The 19102-nt window shown below is 40.7% G+C and overlaps 1 protein-coding gene across 7 annotated transcripts in view; it reads left to right on the forward strand.

Annotated features, from left to right (window-relative positions):
- The window catches only part of St7 (suppression of tumorigenicity 7), a 238825-nt gene that overhangs the window by 133523 nt on the left and 86200 nt on the right, over window positions 1-19102 (forward strand). For 5 of the 7 annotated variants that reach the window (XR_003843297.1, XM_021190886.2, XM_021190890.2 and 2 more), the window contains exons 3-7: window positions 2922-3081; window positions 12881-12935; window positions 14183-14298; window positions 16480-16555; window positions 18794-18862. Coding sequence is in view for 6 of the 7 variants with exons in the window: in XM_021190886.2 (XP_021046545.1) it covers window positions 2922-3081; window positions 12881-12935; window positions 14183-14298; window positions 16480-16555; window positions 18794-18862 (476 nt within the window). In the remaining variant the exon portion in view is untranslated. The remainder of the gene's footprint in view (window positions 1-2921; window positions 3082-12880; window positions 12936-14182; window positions 14299-16479; window positions 16556-18793; window positions 18863-19102) is intronic. The other 2 variants (XM_021190889.2, XM_021190892.2) reach the window with 1 other exon arrangement.

Consider the following 19102-nt stretch of genomic DNA (forward strand, 5'->3'; position numbering starts at 1 on the left):
TTCCTAGGGTTTCTATCTCCAGAGTTGTCTCACGTAGGGTTTTCTTTATTGTTTCTACTTCCCCTTTTAGGTCTTGGATGGTTTTGTTAAATTCCATCACTTGTTTGGTTGTGTTTTCCTGTAATTCTTTAAAGGATTTTTGTTTTTCCTCTTTAAGGACATCTACCTGTTTAGCAGTGTTCTCTTGTATTTCTTTAAGTGAGTTATTAATGCCCTTCTTAAGATCTTCTACTCCCATCATGAGATATGTCTTTACATTCGAGTCTTGCTTTTCGGGTGTGTTGGGGTATCCAGGACTGGCTGAGGTGGGATGCTGGGTTTTGATGACGGTGAGTTGTCTTGGTTTCTGTTAGTAAGATTCCTACGTTTGCCTTTCGCCATCTGGTGATCTCTGGAGTTTGTTGTTATAGTTGTCTCTGGTTGGAGCTTGTTCCTCCTGTGATTCTGTTAGCCTCTGTCAGCAGTCCTGGGAGTCCAGCTCTCTCCTGAGTCTCAGTGGTCAGAGTACTCTCTGCAGGCAAGCTCTCCTCTTGCAGGGAAGGTGCACAGGGTCCTGGCGTTCAGACCTGCCTCCTGGCTGAAGATATAGGCCCTAATCAGGTCCCGACCCAGAAGATGTGTGGCCTCTGCAGTTTGCACACTCACCTGCACAGACTAGACTCCAAGGGACCCTGGACACAATTTGGCTCTCTCACCTGCTCTGGCAGACAGAGCCCTCCCAGGTGGCCACCTTTCGTCTGGTGGGGAAGGTGCCTGGATGTCTGGAGCCTGAAACAGGGTCTGTCACAGAAGCTGTGTAACTTGTGCAGTCCACCCTCTCACCAGTGCAGACTGGAGCCTGGGCGACCTGGAGTAAAGATCGTTCACTTACCAACTCAGGCAGTGAGATCTCTCCCAGGTGAACACCTCTCCTCTGGCAGGGAATGTGCCTGGATGTCTGGAGCCAGAAACAGGGTGTGTCCCAGAAGCTGTGTCGCTTCTGCAGTCTGCCCTTTCACCGACGCCAACTGTAGCCTGGGCGAACCGGAGCACAGATGGCTCCCTTACCAGCTCAGGCAATGAGAGCCTTCCCTGGCAGACGCCTCTCCTCTGGTGGGGAAGGTGCCTGGATGTCTGGAGCCAGAAACGGGGTCTGTCCCAGAAGTGGTGTCACTTCTGCAGTTCCCAGAGGGCTCCGACTGGAGCCTGGGCAAACCAGAGCAAAGATGGCTCCCTTACCAGCTCAGGCAGTGAGAGCACTCTCATACTTGACCTTTTGCTTGTCTGAGTTAGGGTCTTACTGTTCTTGAACTTAATGACCCACTTCCTTCAGCCTCCTGAATGAGGGCTGCAATTAAGGCCTGGTACACCTTGTTTTGCTAGTAGCTATTTGTAAGTTCCTTCTCTTGAATGATGTATTACTAGGGAAGAACAAACTGTAGTTAGATGGGGTAGGGAGAGAAGGATGGGTAGAGTAATATGGAATTGTGGTAGGTAGCAGTGGGGTGGAGGTGGTCATAGGAGGCGGGCACAACAGGTGTGGAGGTGGGCATGAGGAGGTGGGCACAACGAGTGTGGAGGTGGGCATGAGGAGGTGGGCACAGCAGGTGTGGAGGTGGGACATGGTGGGTGGGCACAGCAGGTGTGGAGGTGGGCATGGGAGGTGGACACAGCAAGGTGTGGAGGTGGGCATGGGAGGGGGCACAGCAGGTGTGGAGGTTGGTAAGGGGAGGTGGGCACAGCAGGTGTGGAGGTGGGTAAGGGGAGGTGGGCACAGCAGGTGTGGAGGTGGGTAAGGGGAGGGAAGCATAGCAGGTATGGAGGTAGGCATGGGAGGGGGCACAGTGGGTGTGGAGGTGGGACATGGGTGGGCACAGCAGGTGTGGAGGTAGACATGGGAGGGGGCACAGCAGGTGTGGAGGTGGACATGGGAGGGGGCACAGCAGGTGTGGAGGTGGGTAAGGGGAGGTGGGCACAGCAGGTGTGGAGGTGGGTAAGGGGAGGTGGGCACAGCAGGTGCGGAGGTGGGTAAGGGAGGTGGCTGCGGTGGCGGACTTGGGGAGGCACTTACTTTCCCAGGCTCAGGGCCCTCTGCCTTCAGCTAGTCATACAAGTGTGACTGGTTTTTCTTTTATTAAGGAAAGTCATTCCTGTTCTCTTTTGGAATTAAGAGTTCATAATCATCAGTAAGCTTTTGGGAAAAGAAACACTGATGATACACAGCAAATGCTTGCTGTGGTGCCTCAGCAGGAAGGAGATTGGGATGTTTCAGGGCCTGAGGGCCATCCATGCATGAAATGACTACTGGGTTGTTTGGTTTTTTTATGTTTTTCTTTCTAAGACTAGATGTCACCATGTTATTCAGGTTGACTTTGAACTCCTGTGCTCCAGTGATCCTTCTGCCTCAGTCTCTCAAGCAGCATGCCACTAGTTCTGACTGCCCCTGTTTTGTTTGCCTGATTTCTTGAAAAAAAAAGTCTTACTTTTACAGTTAAAATATTCTTTACTTAAAAATCTTATTTAAAATTACTTAAAATTGTGAGTAGGATTTACAAAAAATATAAAATGTCAAGAATTAAAATATTTCAGGAGATATATTTTGGGAAAGCTGGTATTTACGTGTATTTCTAGAGTTGTCTTTCAGCTAAGATGTTTTTGTTATTTGAGTATTATATTAAAGAAAAATAATTTGAAATGCACCTTAACAATATTCTTTTAACTATCAATATATTTATTGATTCTTTTAAAAAACCACTCTTCAGCAGAGAAAAACCATTTTAACTAAATAATATTGGTATTTAATTACTGAAATCTATTACAGTTAGACCAATTTAAACATTTTTCAAAGGTGGATAGAAACAGTAAACATAAATTAAGGGAATGTGTCCTGAAATTACAAGTAGAAACTGACGTCATAAACATGCATTATCTTTCTGTTCTAGATATTTGAATGGTGGTATTTTCGCAAGTATGGAACATCTTTCATTGAACAAGTCTCAGTAAGCCACTTGCGCCCCCTTCTGGGAGGGGTTGACAACAACTCTTCCAATAATTCTAATTCCAGTAATGGGGACTCAGATTCCAACAGGCAAAGTGTCTCAGGTATGGAATGTCTCTTACAAAATTTTCGTGAAATTAACAAACCTGTTTTAAAAGATTACGTTTCAGAGAAAAATTGTGTTTAAATTTCAAGGGAGTTAAGAAAGCTGTACCAGAGGAGTAGCACGCAAGTGTTCCAGGGACAGAAAATAGTCATGCTGTTAACTCTACTTTCGTTCCCATTAGCTTTAACATAACAAATGATAATAGCATTAGCTTTAAAACATAATATATAGCATAGAGTATAGCGTACTTGTCAAGTGCATTATCTCCCACAGCGATGGCTGCATGTTGAGTTTACCTGGATCTGATTTCGCTGCTTGTCTCTTTTAAAGGCCCCACTTGTCCTGCCCAGTGATGTTCAGATTCCTCAACACAGCACAAGCTGCTTTTAACCTGGTGTCATCAGACTCTGCTCTGTCAGTGTGCTTTCCTTGCTTGTACCTGCCATGTTTCTTAGGACCTGACCCACAAATGTTTCTCTTGTTCCCCTTGTCACTCCCCAAATCAAATGCCTTTTCTAATAGACATACTAACCATCTCCATGTTTTTGATCTTGGATAGTTTTCCCTTTAGCAACAATATCAAATAGTGATTGGTGGGGGTGCTTTTTTTGTAGCATTCCTAGTGCACTGCACAACCAGCCTCTGTATCTCTGAAAGCCAATGAGCAGATGGGTTCAAACAAGAGGGAAGAATCTACTGCTTCACCAACAGTAAATTCTTAAGTACTTATGAACTTGGCTTTTACTGGTTCTTATGAACTAAAGAATGTCTTCATCTCCATTGGATTATTGGAGGAAATAGCATAAGTGTTCTCATTGCACTAGAGAAACATACAGTGCTATAGAAAGCAAGGCAGGTGGCGGTGGGGAGGGATCTCTGGCCTAGCTGAGTGGTTCCATTAGTTCTGAGAGCTGAAGAATGAAAGGAAGACATTCGGAGCTAGGTTGGATGGTTTCTTTTCTTCACAACTTAGTCACAAATAGAAATAGAAGTTAGATTTTCTAACTTCCTAGCCAGACTGTTAGCAACAAGGAACATTTGTCCCTGATGTTGAGGCAGAGGATTTTTGTTCGTGCTTTTCCAGCGGAAAGTGAATGGTATTGGGCAGCTCCTAGCGTGCGCTTACCTTATTCTAATGCTACACACGTGAGAATTGGCACCATGCAGGTAATAAAATTGTTTGGGGCCTTGTAAATTTATCTATCTTGTGAAAAGGAAAGGAGAGGCCTGAGCTCAGCAAAACATTGCATTAACCAGAAATGCAAAGTCTTGTGGCTCATTGCTCTAATGAGGAATGTGATCATTTAGTCATTATCACACAAGGAGGAGCAGATAATTGCTGTCACATGTGTCTGCTGGGAAGATTCCAGAGATTACCTGGATTGCTGACTGACCCCAATTTCTGTATATACTTGCATGGTGCAGAAAATTAACAGATAGCAAACAGAAAGCATGTCCTTTTAAGGAATTCCTTAAAATGGTTTCATTTATATTTTCATGAAAGCCCTCCTTTCTCCTTACCCAGCTTAAAGCTCTTGACATTGCTTAATGCAATGAAAAGTCTATGTGCTCTGTATTAACATTATTTTTAATTTATTATTATGCATGTGTATAATTGGAGTGAAGAATATGTGCACAGCCTATGTCTGAAGGTCAGAGGACAACTCTGTGTGCAGAACTCCCCTTCCACCTTGAGAGGGTTCTAGGGATGGATCCAACTCAGACTGCCAGGCTTGTGTAATAGCAATCCTGCTAGATCATACACTTTTCTGAGTACATGTATGACTTATTATATGAATTTTGATGTTATCATTTGCAAGAAAGAACCTAAGTCCTTTTAAACGATATATTCATCTAAGTATATTTTTTAGCCCCGGATACTTGGGAGGCAAAGACCAAAGTATCAGATGAGTCCATGTAATCAAGACTACTAGGCTAGGCAGTATGCGACCATGTCTCAAAATCAGACCCCCAAAAACAGAACAAAAAGATAAAAACACATTAGAAACTGATAGTCATGCGAATTCTCCATTTTTACCTGGCTAAGATTACCCTTGGTTATTATTACTGACTCAATTACAATAGTATTTACTACTCTGCCCTCTTTCTGTTAATTTACTGCATGACAGATATAGCATGTATGATATGGTTTTACAACAATGTTTTAATAGTTACTTTTAGAAAAATGGAAAGTACTTTGTGTAAGTGTACTTAGGTATAAATAGACTTCTTGACATCTTTACTGCTAATATTTGGCTAATTCAGTGTGACAAACATGTAAGCAGGTATAGAAATATCAGAACTCATGCAATTAACATTGCTTTATATTTTCTGTGATGATTGTTTTATATATATATATATATATATATATATATATATATATATATATATATATATATATGTTGAGAGTCTTACTAGGCTTTCTTGAATTTCACTGTGTAGCCAAGGATGGTCTCTAAGTCACTATATCCTTCTTTCCCATCCTCTGCAATGCTGGATTGCTTTATGTGACAAGAGCCATCATACCTGCCTGATTTTTATTTCTAAATAATGAAAGTACTACAAAATATATTAACTACAATTATCTCTACTGTTAATCGCTTTCTGTTTATATCCTGCATTAGCTTATTGGGGAAAAAAACCGTCCAGATCTGAATATACTTCATGTATTTCCTTAAAACAGATGAATTTGCATTAAAATTCAAATTCCCTTTAAACTCATAATAAAGGCTATTGAATGCATAACAGAAGGGTAGAGTTTGTTGATTTTCTTAAAATGCATAGATGTCTTCACTGAACTTTACATGAAATTTAACTTGGCAAATAAAGTCCCATGAACTTAGACAAATAAAGTTTAATAGAATTATTTGGAAAATAAAATTATTGACAAAGTTAAAAATAAGATAAAGACATTAGATATAAATATTGGTCCATGTGAAGGCTCACTAGAGTCCTTACTGTATTATTTAAGTGATATCTGGCAGGCACGCCCACCTCCCCGTGGTTTGGGAGGAATGAGGAAGTAGGGCAGATCACGAGTGCATTCTGAAACCCCTGTTGTCTAAAGTGGGTGGGATGCAGACTTGCTCAAGTTGTTCTCAAGTAAGAACTTACAGAGAAGTGAGGTTGATTACATAGTTTCTTGTTTAAGCCAAACTTCAGCTTGTTTGGCCCAAGGTCATGTGTGTGGACATTCTTGTTTCATTTTATTTGGGAACTAAACTGCTATGTTTCTTCCAAATGTATGGTTTCTGATAAACTCTGCTGATGTATTTTGCCACATCACCACGACTCTCACTGCTATTTCTTAATTCAGTACACTTTATGAGTTGGTGATACACAAGATTTAAAATGTAGCCAACTTCTCCCTGAGAGAGGGGCTTCTCACAACCCACTGAGACCTAGAATTTGGCTTTAGGAGAACATTTTTTTGATAATTTATTCTTGTTCTCAAATAAAATACCATAAAGACAAGGTTTGCAGCATTTGTTTTTTGCCAGATAGATATTGGGAAAAGTGCAAGTTGCTCCATCTTATCAGCAGAGATGCCAAAGTCAAGCTCAGTTGCTCTGAGACACTTCAGCAGCCCCTGGGAGAACTGGATCTCACACAGCTCTGACACAGCCACTTGGCTTCCTAGCCAAGTCATCTCATTTGTATCTTATTAATTTTCACATCATATTTCAAATTCTGGGTAATTATAAAAATTCAAACTTCTAAGTAATTATAATTATGCTGTATAAATATATATTCTACATCTAAATTAAAAATGAAGTCCTAAAACTGCCATAGGTGGCAACTCGCACAGTTAGCCAAGGCACAGGAAACAAAGTCTCATGACCGACTGCCTAGGTAGTGCTCTCTGTGATAATGAGAGGTTTGTCCCCCTCTTCCTAAATAGTCCTGTTCCCTGTAGCGCAGGGTGACCTCAAACTGTGAATCCTTCAGCCTTCCCCTCCAGAGTTTTGGATGTTACAGGTAGGTGTGTACCACCTTATGGATACAAGTTCTTAAGGACAAATTGGATATTTTATGTCACTGCCTCAGACCCTCTGTAAGGTCTATAAAGCTAAAGTTAATATAATTATTAAGCAACTGAAAGTCTTATTGTTGGCTCACTGCTATAATCTCAGCATTAGCTAGGCAAAGCCAGGAATGTTGAAAATTCTAGGGACAATTTAACCTTGCCAGGAAAACCTTAATAACAATGGTATTAATCCTCTGTAATAAAATGCAGGACAGGATTTGTGACCTGACATTAGATGTCTTCCACAGCAGTTCAAGCTGCTCATCTGAGTTCTAGGACTGTCACAGTCGGTGACCTGAGGCTTGCCATCTAACTTTCCTAAATAAACTTTAGTGTCTTAGTCTGAAAACATGAGAATAATAGCAATAAGAACTTCACAGAGTATTCTGGGAACTAAATGAGGCCATGCAGAAATTCCGTCAGAGGACAGCGTTTTATGTAGGAGATAAACTGACTTTAGAAATAGAATTGTGAGATATGGCTACATGGTCAGTGACTCCTTTACACACAAGCTTTTCTGAGCTTTCAGTTCCGATGTTTCCCTTTGCAAAATTATGAATTTTTATGTATTAGGGACCTTTGGGGTTGCTTACTAATAGTCTTAGTGATGGCAAACTAGATATTTACATGCCAAAATTTAATGTATGGCTGGAAAGTGATTTTCCCTAGCCATTTTTTCAAAATCATCTGCCATTAAAGTGTATAGTGTAGTACAAAAGAGATGTCTATTTATATAGTGCATTAGTCTGGAATGGATTCATTCAGTTCCTAGTGAACATACATTTACTTAAAACTTATTTCGGGGTTAATATATTATTTGGTGGAGTTGATTTAGTCAGAAATGTCCAGTTAGAAATATATGACATGTGAATTAAAAGATTTAGCCATCTCATCATGTCTTTGACGAAAGCGGTACTATCTTGAATAAAGCAAACCAATACAAATGGTCTTAAAACTCACAATTACTAATCCTGTTTTTTTATTAACAACAAAATTTGTTGAATGAAGGCTATCCATGTTTCCTTTACCATTTTTTTTTCTTTAAAATTATTTTCTCCTTACCCGAGCAGTTTGCTTACTCTCAGCTATGATGCCTACAAAATGCCACAAAACCATAAAGGCTTTGGGCCTGAGGTCCATAAGTAACAGCCCAGGTCCCGGAGACTAGGATGTGAGAGCCAGGGACAAGCAGGGACTGATGATGCTCAGGGCTGTGGGGAGCTTGAAGCACAGAAGGTAGATCCCTGAGGAGTCACTCAAATATAAAAGTGAATCATCTTACCTCTGCTGAAATACTGACATCCAAACTGAAAAGAAATCAACTGTTACCTACGGATAAAAAAAAAAAAGAAAGAAAGAAATCGAGACCACTTACGTTAGAGAAAGCGGGCGGGCCTGTGCTGAGGTGGAAAATGGCGCCCACGCAGCCCTCCTCGGCGCCTGCGACCGGTGCGGAGCGGCTGCGACTAGCCCGAGGATGCAAGCAAGGTCAGGCCAAAGCAGTCCTGCCGTGTCTGCCGTGGTGCTGCGGGCGGCTGCGGCCGAGGGCTCGGCTTCCCGGCCCGTGCTGGGCCCCTTTCTGGTTTCTGGACAGGCTCCGCTGCTAATATGGGCCCATGGTTCAGCTCCAAGGTCCCATCCCTCCTCTGCTCTCAGGGATCATGGAGGCCGCTGGCCCAGGCTGGCTCCTCTGCAGGGGCAAAGGCAGTGGCCGGAGGTCCGCGTTCACATTCCTTTGCTCGCTCTCCTGCTCGCCCGCTCCCTGGGTGTGGTGGGCCTAGGATCCTCAACTCCGCAGCATGGCAGTTTGCACAGGCCTCTCCCTGTCAGCGGCTGCTCCCCACGTGGCCTACTGGCAGTTCTGTAGGGGTTTTCTGCCCTTGGGGTTCTGTCCCACCAGACAGGCACAAATCTGGAGAGAAGGTCTCTGCTCGAGGCTCTGTCTTCTTTAAGTTGGTTAAAGCTCAGATAGCTCAAGGCCCCGCTGCCCAGCTTGGAGACAATCCCCGTTGTGTTGTGATCTTCTCCTTCGCAGCCAGCAGGCCCAGCACGGCAGTCTGATGTTTGAGAGTTTTTTTTTAAAAAAAATACTTATTTTGAAAAACTATGAAATAGTTAGGGCTTAATTATTTTTTTCAAAGGAGTACCTCTAATAATTTCCTAAAATTGATCAGGATGATATAGAAGATTAGGTATTCATTTCTGAAGTATCAAAGCTAGTAACTGTAGGAAGATCCCACCAACGACTGATTCACTTGGGGTTACTCTAATAATAATAATCATATGTTCAATGAAAACTTTAGACACTTTGGAAGTATTGCTTTAAAGTAACTGACACTTGCCGAGAGGAATTTGTTCGTCCACTGGACAATTTAATGATGAAATTATAGGATGTTGAAATGTGATGGTTTTGCCAATTGTAGGTTAACAGATGAGTCTAGATATCAATTCTCAACTTTATTTACTGTGACCCTGGAGGAAAGGGTCTAATATACACATCTCACTAATTTATGTAAGGAATGTAGATGATAAGCTTCAGACCTCCTTATAGAAAGGATCAGTGAAAGCTAAGTTTACGCTATGATAAAAGCTGCTATTTCTTTAGTTACGAAGAGGCTGGAGCCTGTAATCTCAGCACGGAACCAGGTGAGTCCTCATCCACACAGGACTGAGGCTGCCCATGTCAGTCACTCATTAGGAAAATGCCGGCCAGGCTTGTCTTCCGAGGGAATTTTCTCAGTTGAGGCTCCCTCCTCTCTGATGGCTGCAGCTTGTGTCAAGTTGACATAAAAGCATCCAGCACAGGAACTGAGTCAAAGGTACCAAGTGCTGATGGTAGTGATGGAAGGTTTTAGTGGGACCTTAGAAATCCTTAATGGATTATGCTTTATGTTCTTTGTTTCCCACATAGAAACAACTGTCCCATTTTGACAAAGAAGTATACGTGCTCTATAGACCAGGAAATGTCATGCTGTTTTAATGGTGGCTGGTTCTTTTCCTCTTGAGTTTGGTATTCTTCCATACATGCTGAGGTCACAACATTCCCATCAGAGCTACGAGTGGAGACTCTGTTATTGACACTGACAACTGAAGCACAGAAAGTGTCCTTGTATTAGGAGCATACTTATAAGTAGACTCTTAATGATGTGAGCAAGTGCCTAGTGGAGTCCCAGTTGACTTTGCATGCTTCCCAGTGGCCCGAAATTGTGGAAGATAATGAAGAATGGAACATTCTTTTTGAAGGGTAATTTTGAAATATGATCTGAAATAAATTCATTCCCCAAGAGGACACACAAGAAAAGCATTTATGTGTTAGCTCTCTTGCCCTGTGGAGGTCCGTCTCTCTGGAATCTTCATGTTTGGCATTTATACCATTTGTTCATGGTATACTAAGCCACATCAGGCAACTGATATTTATGGGGTGTGTTCTCTGGAGCCAATTCCATGCTAAAAGAATTTTCCATAGTAAAGATTATAGAACAGAGCAGCAACGATGAATCACATCACTTAAGGCAAGAATTTGATGTGTGCATATAGGTGACCTTTATATTGCTTACTTCTTAAGGAAAAATAGCCTGCCCTGGGCCCTAAATTTCAACAATGTAATCTGGGAAGATAATGGATTTGTACTTCGTAGGTGCCTTTCCCCCTTCACATCTGCTGCAGCTAATTTCATCTTAGTTTCTAAGTTTCAGGGTAGTTTAAAGTTAATACAGAACAGTTTCACAACATCAAGTTAACAAGAACTTAGCGCTTTGAGTGATAAATTTAACATTTCAGAACGTTTGCAGCACCCCCTGCTGGCTATGTTTTAGAAATTCCTAAATTAAGTGTTCTTCAGGTACTGCTTGGTGACTATCTGAGGTTCACACAGTATTTCTTTTTAGAGTTATTTTTCCTTAGAAATATTTTGCTTAAACTGAGGTTATAGGGCTGAAATGTAACTGAAGATAATTTTCATTCTAATTTGTCAATTGGGTTTTGAATGGTGCTTATTTCCTCTGGCACTATAATAACATACTTTTGGAGAAAAATGTTTGACAGAATTTTTGTAAGATGGTATTTCTAATCAAATTAAATATGAGAATTATCTCTTCAAATACCCATGTTTTATTGTACATATTTTTTACCATGAACATCATTTCATGCACGACACAAGCTTACTTTATTTTAACTACAAACCTCGAAGGATTTACGATGAAGCTTGAGTTTAATTGAAGAACAGTCGGAGGAGATGGAGTTAGAGGTGCACCAGCTCTAAGGACAGAAATCACAACTCTTCGACTGACCACCATGTTTCAAGCCAAGATCTGGAATCACAGTGTTCATGACCCTTCTAATGGGCTTTTTGTTTGGACAGCAAAGAATTAACTAAAGGAAACATAATTTTCTAGTTAGTGTCATATGAAGTGATAACTATCAAATCCCAGTTTTTTTCTTAAGGACAGAATTCAGACATGCTGAATTAAGTGATAAATTATGTTAAGTGACAAAAATTTTGTGCCATTATAAACTGAGTAAATGTAAAATGAGATACCAACTTACTTTAAGGATAAATTCATCTCTTTTATATGAAAACATACACTCCAGTGTAAGTTTGTACTTGCTTTAGTATTTCAGCAATAACTAAAGGGATCATACAGAATGGTGCTTTATATTTTATGACATGCCGAGTGCCAGAATAATGGTTTATATGTCTCCTCCACTGTTAAAAGTAATAACTACTAGGTAGATGGATGCATAGGTGGGTGGAGGGATGGTGGAGGAATGGCTGTTGGATGAACAGGTCTGCCGTAGAGTCTTAATGAATCATCATCTGACCTTTAAGGTCTCTTGAATTTTTGCCATAGTTGTGATTGTACACATTAGTGTGTGTGTTCTCTGAGGACTGATGTTTTGACTTTGGTTAAGTGAGTTTTATTTTCTAACAAAACTGTACTTATCCAAAGAGATCTAGTGTTGTGAATTATTAGGAAGTCTTCAAAGGATGTTTGAAAACAATTATAGTTTATCAATCACATGCTTAATATAACATGACCTCAAACCTTTTGATGGACTTCTAAAGCCCCATGGTCTTAGTTTCTGTGCACCTTGTATAACAAGATATAATTTTAGTAATTCACAATGTGACATTAGATTGGTGCTCTCTGTTTTGTCAGTATAAGTACAAGATGTGAAGATGCTCCAAAATGATTTATTTTCATAGAACTCCTTCCTGCAATTGTGGTAACATTAATTTTCTTATCCCTTCCTAGAAAAGCAATATTAATGTAGTAAGTTATCTCCAAATAAAAATTGCCATCATCCTTAATGGACCAAGTCTAGTGTTGCTCTCTGTGTTGTGTATGATTCAGAGCTGTAGTTTGTCAAGGATAATGTCATTGAGATATGTGTGCTAGAGTGACCGAAAGTAGTCCCATCTGAACATGTGCTTTTTACCTTTATTGTTGGAAGTTAATTCGTAAAATCTGCTCAGATCTCATAGAACGACCACACAAAGTTACACAGTAGCTGATGCTGGCATGCACTAGCATTTGAAAAATGAGGAAACTTGAGCCTAGAGATTAGGTGGCATTTCCCCTGTTCCAGTGCCTGAGAACTCTCAAGTGCCTGATTAATCTCCAGGGTTGTGTTTTGTTTTTCAGTTTCCTACATAAAGGATGGAGAATCATGTATTCTTATCAAATGGTCAGGAAGGGTGTTTTACTGAATTAATTAGCTCTTAATATCATTGGACTTACATGTCATTTCACATTCCTCTCTTTTACAGAATGCAAAGTATGGCGAAATCCACTGAATCTGTTTAGGGGTGCGGAATACAATCGGTGAGTCTTGCCAGTTCAGGAAATGAATGAGTGGCTTAGAGAGCAAAGATAGCAAGTGCTGCCTCTGGTTCATTTAGGGGTCACGGAATAGTGTGTGTTACCCGCTTCCCCCTCTTCCCTATCTTCCATCCTTTTCCAGCTCTTCTCCGCTTTCTTCCTCCCCCACCTCCTTTTCTCTTCTGTTGGAGACAGGGTTTCATAATCCAGACTTGCTTTGTGGCTGGGTGCCTTTGCTCCTGATCCTCTTGTCTCACAAGTGAGTCCTGGGATCGTAGCATGTCACAACGATATCCCCCAACAGCTTCCGTGTTTGGGGATACAGTCTTCAAGGGTTTTGATTTTTCTGTTTTATAGATACTTTGGCATTCTAGTTTGGAATAATATACAAAATTATAGGTTGTGATTGTTTTCATTTGTACTTATTCTTAGAAAAAATTTATTAATGTGTGTGTATGTATGTATGTCGCATGTAGTACTATGAGAAAAACTTGTGGGAATTGTTCTTCCCTTGCACTGTGTGGGTTCTAGACCTTGAATTTGGGTTTTCAAGAGTGGTTGCAAATAACCCATTTGCTGAGTTACCTCACTGCCTTCTGTTGCAGTTACTCTTTTCAATATATATCATACAGACCCTGGATTCTGAAGGCTCTGTAACTTCATCATATGGATCCCAGAGAAGTTATATTGCAACTTAATTGAGTGAATTAGGCAAATTAGAAATTCATAGTTTGGGAAAATATCTATTTGTAATAATAATTAGGGAAGTTTTTCATTAGCAAAGACTATTAGAATGTTAAGGCAAAACCAAGAGAATATGTGTTTTTTGTGCTATATAATTCTCGAAGGAAGAACAGGATGACTTTTTTGAGTTTTTTTTTTTAATTTAATTTTATATGTGTGGTTGGTTTGCCTGCATGTGTCTGAGTACCATGTGCATGCAATGCCAAGGGAGGCCAGAAGACAGCATTGGATTCCCCTTGGAACTGGAGTTACAGACACTTGTTAGCTGTCATGTGGTTGCTGGAAATCCAACAGGAGTCCTTTGGAAGAGCAGTCAGTGAGTGCTGTTTCCCACTGAGCCTTCTTTCAACCCAGGGCAGGATTTTTTTTTTTTTAAAATATGGTGTTCATGAACAAAGGTGTTTTAATGCTTGATAGTGGTTTGCATTTCAGTCTCTGCACCTTCCTCCTTTATAGGTCTCTTTCCTTTCTCAAAACTGTCTAACCATAATATTTGCACATGACAGGTACACTTGGGTCACAGGACGAGAACCTCTGACCTACTATGACATGAACCTCTCGGCCCAGGACCACCAGACATTCTTTACTTGTGATTCGGATCATCTCCGCCCTGCAGATGCAAGTACGGAAAACCCTTCAGAGACTTAAGGCTGGGAAAGTTTTTCAGCTTGTTCCAAAGCATGGTTGTGATTCTATAATGTCTGCTCTTCAGCTAGGTTTGGTGGTGTACATCTATAATCTCAAGCAGGAGGAGACGGAGGGAGGACATCTAGTTTGAGACCAGCTTGAACTATGTAGGGAGTTTCAGGCCAACCTGGGCTATATAAGAAGAACAAGGAGGGTTTGAGAGATAGACCAGGAGGTAAAGTTCTTGCCTTGTAAGTATGAGGACCTGATTTTGATCCCTTGAGCCCATGCAAACAGGAAGAAAACCCAGATTTGGTCACACATCTTTGTAATCCCAACTCTGAACAAAGCAGAAACAAGTGGGTCCCTGGGGCTTGCTGACCAGTCAGCTTAAACTATGTGATGAGATCTAGGCCTGCCACAAAAGAAGGACAAAAGGGAAGAAAAGAGAAGGAGGGGAGAAAAAGAAAGGTGGATGGAGGACTGACACCTGAGGTTATCCTTTGGACTACATGTACATGCCCATACACAGGCATGTGCATCTCTCTCTCTCTTTCTCTCTCTCTATCCAATGAATAAAATATTAAATTGACTAATAAAAACAAGAATTCATAAGGAAAATGTATATGAAATTTATCCACAATGATTATCAATGTAGAAATAAGGCTTATTATTCTCTAGAACATGGTTTTAAAAATATCAAAGTAAGCTCTATTTATTTTGAAAACACACATCTTACACAAGGTGAGGTAAAATTCAAAGGTGAGGTGGAATGAGATTCTCCTTAGTCACACTCTGATTAGAAGCTGGGAATTGGAGAATAGGGAGGTGGGGTGGCACACACCTTTAATCCCAGCACTCAAGAGGCAGAGGCAGGCAGATCCCTGAGTGTGAGTCCAGCCTGGTCTACAGAGTGAGTTCCAGGCTAGCCAGGGCTACCCAAAGAAACCCTGCCTCAAGTTGGGATTCATTCAATATAAATAGCTACCCTACTTTATTGACTTAAGATATTGGTTTACTACTAGCATTGTAGGAAGGGCACATGGCTTTGGCTGTAGGAGGGCATATGTGCCTACTCTCTTCGAGCAGACTTAGTTTAGAGTTCATTTTACACTCATACTTTCCTGTTGGTAAATTTTGTATTACATGGGTCAAAAGTAAATATCTAAAAATTCCTGTCTTAATTTAGGGTTACATTAGCATATTGAAACACCACAACTGAAAGCAACTTGGGGTAAGAAAGGGTTTATTACTTGGCTTGCATATCCTGAATCACAGTCCATTGAGGGACGCTGAGGCAGGAACTCAGACTAGACTAGGACCTGGAGACAGGAGCTACTGCAGAACCTGTGGAGGGGTATTAATATTTACTGGCTTAACTTGCCATGGCTTGCCATGGATGGCAAGTTGACATAAAACTGGATGGAATGATACCTTTAAACAAAACAATTTATATATACATTTAAGAAACTGACTTATAAAATATGAATTATCAAATTATATTAGGGTATTGTTATTTATAAAGTCCTTGCTGCTAATGTTGAATATCATACTATGATTAATATTCCTGAGCACTAAGCTTCTCCCAATATATTCACAAGCTGCTCTGATACATCAAAAGCTAGATTTTCAGGGAAATTGAGTCACAAATATCCATGTCAAGCAAAATTCTATGGCAATTTACCTCAGTTCACTTGCTCTTCATAGTTTAAACTTTCACATATCCTGAACTCGTAGCAAATGTTTTGGAACATGTTGAATAGAAATTATATGTTATAGAAGGAATAAAGAACTGAGAGTCACTTCAGATGGAAGCAGGTACATTCAGGATGGTCTGGCCATAAAATAGAAATTTCAAAATATGCAAAATATGTTTTCTAACAGCAAGTATTTATTAAAAACAAAAGATGTGAATTTGTTATTATAGCTTGTTTTCTTGACTCTTTTAGTGTATGATATTTATACCTATAATTTAATCTTCACACAAAAAGTTTGCTATTGGCAACTGAAGAACAGTGAAATAGCAATTCAGAATACTTGTGTGACTTTGGGGGTACGAGTTGACTTCCTTAGTTATAAGACGTTACAGTTAAATCTGCTAACTGCTTATCGCCCTACAGGTAGACATTGAATCATACGTAGTAGGTGACTTGAATTATCCCTTTTTTCTAACTAGTAATGCAAAAAGCTTGGAGAGAAAGGAACCCTCAAGCCAGGATTTCTGCAGCTCATGAAGCCTTGGAGATAAATGAGTAAGTAGGGAACAAACTTGCTATTAAAATGAAGACACATGTTAGGCTGAGTATTCTCAGCCATCATCAATGGTACACTTCTGATATGCTGTGCATTAGAAATGCAGTCTATTTCCCAAGGCACTACTTTCTAAAGTTTTATTTCTATGAAGGATTGCTGTGTGTGTGTGTGTGTGTGTGTGTGTGTGTGTGTGTGTGTGTGTGTTAGGAGTTTAGCTCCTTTAGAACAAGCTCAGTGCCTTTAAGGCTAAACCCTTCAAGGAATACCCTTGGCATATTGTGAGAACGTAAGCTAAGTACAGTACTTGGTAGATCTAGAATGTTTTCACAGGGATGCTCCTTCCCTTCTAGATAAAGAATGCTCATCTGTGCATCTGGGCTTCTAGATGTAACTTCTGCTAGTGGAAGAAACAGCAACTTCAGAAAAGATAAATGGTGACGAAAAGCTGATTTTAATGTTAAGATGATAAAAAGAGGAGACACTGTCTTTTCTGTTGGTAAACATTCTATGGGTTACCAAGGAAGGTTGGGAAATCCTTCTGGAGATCTCAGGAAATGAGATTCTTAGTATCGGAGTCATTAAAACTTAGGGTTGGCAGGGACCTTAAAGGTCACTGAGCTCAGCCACCCATCTGGTGCTTGAATCACCTCAATAGGGCCCTTGCCAAGTGGTCATTGTTAAACTATTTAATGATTTTTCTCAAGAAGTGTACTGAATCTTTTCCAGAGGGGTCTTGGAAATAAAAAAAAAAAAGTCAGTTTTAAATCCTGTCACCGTAACACTGAATCAACATGGTTTCCGACTCTGTCATGCTACATGCTTTTCACTTTCCCGTCCTCTACAAGTTTAATATGCCTGCTGTGTGTGTGTGTGTGTGTGTGTGTGTGTGTGTGTGTGTGTGTGTTTCATGTTTCTGAGAAAAGGATCAGGGCCCAAAGCAAAGCTCTGGGGCCTGGCATGTAGAGACTACCCTGCAGGCTCATGTCTTCATGAATCACATTTCTTTGGTTTTATTCAACCAGTTACCAGGTGCCCAGTTACCCTGTGATTCAATCCATATTTCTCCATTTTGATCTTAAGAATGCCAGGTGGATAGAGAGTTTTAATTTATAGTAAGTCTATTTGGGAAAATGAAGCTAGCAACCCAATGTTATTTATTCTCAGCCATTTAAGCTGGCTTCTAGTGGTTTCTGCTTTGTTTATTTTATTTTTTTAATGTGCTTAGAGATCATTTCTTTAGTAATCCATTGGGGTTTCTTTCTGAATCACTGTTCCATCATTTAGGAGGTCAGCTTTCTTTCCCATTTTGACAATGTATGCCATATGTGTCCTCTCGTCTTGTAGTCTCTATTCTTTGTGATTCCAAGGCTCTCAATAGAGTGCAGTTCCATGTCCTGCCTGCAAGGTCCGTTGGCTTACTAGGGTCTGCCCCTCCCAGAAGAGTAGCTCATTTAGAAGGCATTACTGCTGTGCTGTCTTGCATCTTTTTACCCATTTTAGAGTTTAATTTCTTCTCTCCTTTTTAGTCTGACAGTCATTCATTCTCCTTGATAAAGAAGCCAGGAGTAAGAAGTAATAATAGAGTTTCCTTTTCTTTTCATTATCTACCACTAATAGCCATAAACCTTCTTTATTTTAATGTTGTTGTATTGTCCTTTTGTGTGTGTGTGTGTGTGTGTGTGTGTGTGTGTGTGTGTGGTGATTTTGGAGAAATTGGAAAGGGGAGCCATCGGACTTTAAACGCCAGTTTAGACAGAGGATGGAAAGTTGTCCTTAGTGGGTTTGTGTGTTTTCTCGTTTTATTGATTTACTTTAGCCAACCCTTGCTAATTTGTAACTTGAGCTCTCCTGATGTCATTCTTATGAACCATCCCACTCCTCGCAGTCCATCCCAGCCCTCTTCTCATCTTCCATTTTGTTTGCATGTTCTTTAAGAATATGACCTAGGCCAGATCGCCGCGAAGCCAGGCTGGTTACTGCAGTGCCACCCCTGTAGCCTCCCTGAGTGAGACGTTATTTGTCATCACGATGGCAGCTGGACATGTGGAAGCTGTTCTTTTGTCTTGAGCCGTTTTCCATACTGCATCTCATGCCACTGAGTCATGCCTCTTTCCTATAAATTTTCAAAGTCTGCCTCCTCCTCTTCGACTGCCCTGAACTCTGGAATGACATAGTAACTCTCCCTGAATGTTCCTATCAGTTTTCATTTCACCGACTATTTTTTTCTTCTTGGTCAGAATTAGGTCCAGAGTTGAAGTTCCCCTAATTGCTTCCTCTACCATCTGGGAGATAAAATTGTTACCAAAGTAAGTCAAGAACCTGTCGGGCACCCTACTTCTAACCAAATGAGACTTGTAGCCAATATCTGGATGGTTGACACTCCATCACCACACTTCTTGCTTCTGTGTGTGTATTGTGTTGTGACAAAGATGCATCATATCCATCTTCCACCAAGCTGAGACCCTGTTCTGTCCCTGACCATTAGCAGTGCTATTGCTCTGTCTCTTTTGTACACAATCTCTAGCATGTTCCTACTCCAAACTCAC

The sequence above is a fragment of the Mus pahari genome, chromosome 2 (genome assembly GCF_900095145.1).
Source record: "Mus pahari chromosome 2, PAHARI_EIJ_v1.1, whole genome shotgun sequence".
Taxonomy (NCBI): domain Eukaryota; kingdom Metazoa; phylum Chordata; class Mammalia; order Rodentia; family Muridae; genus Mus; species Mus pahari.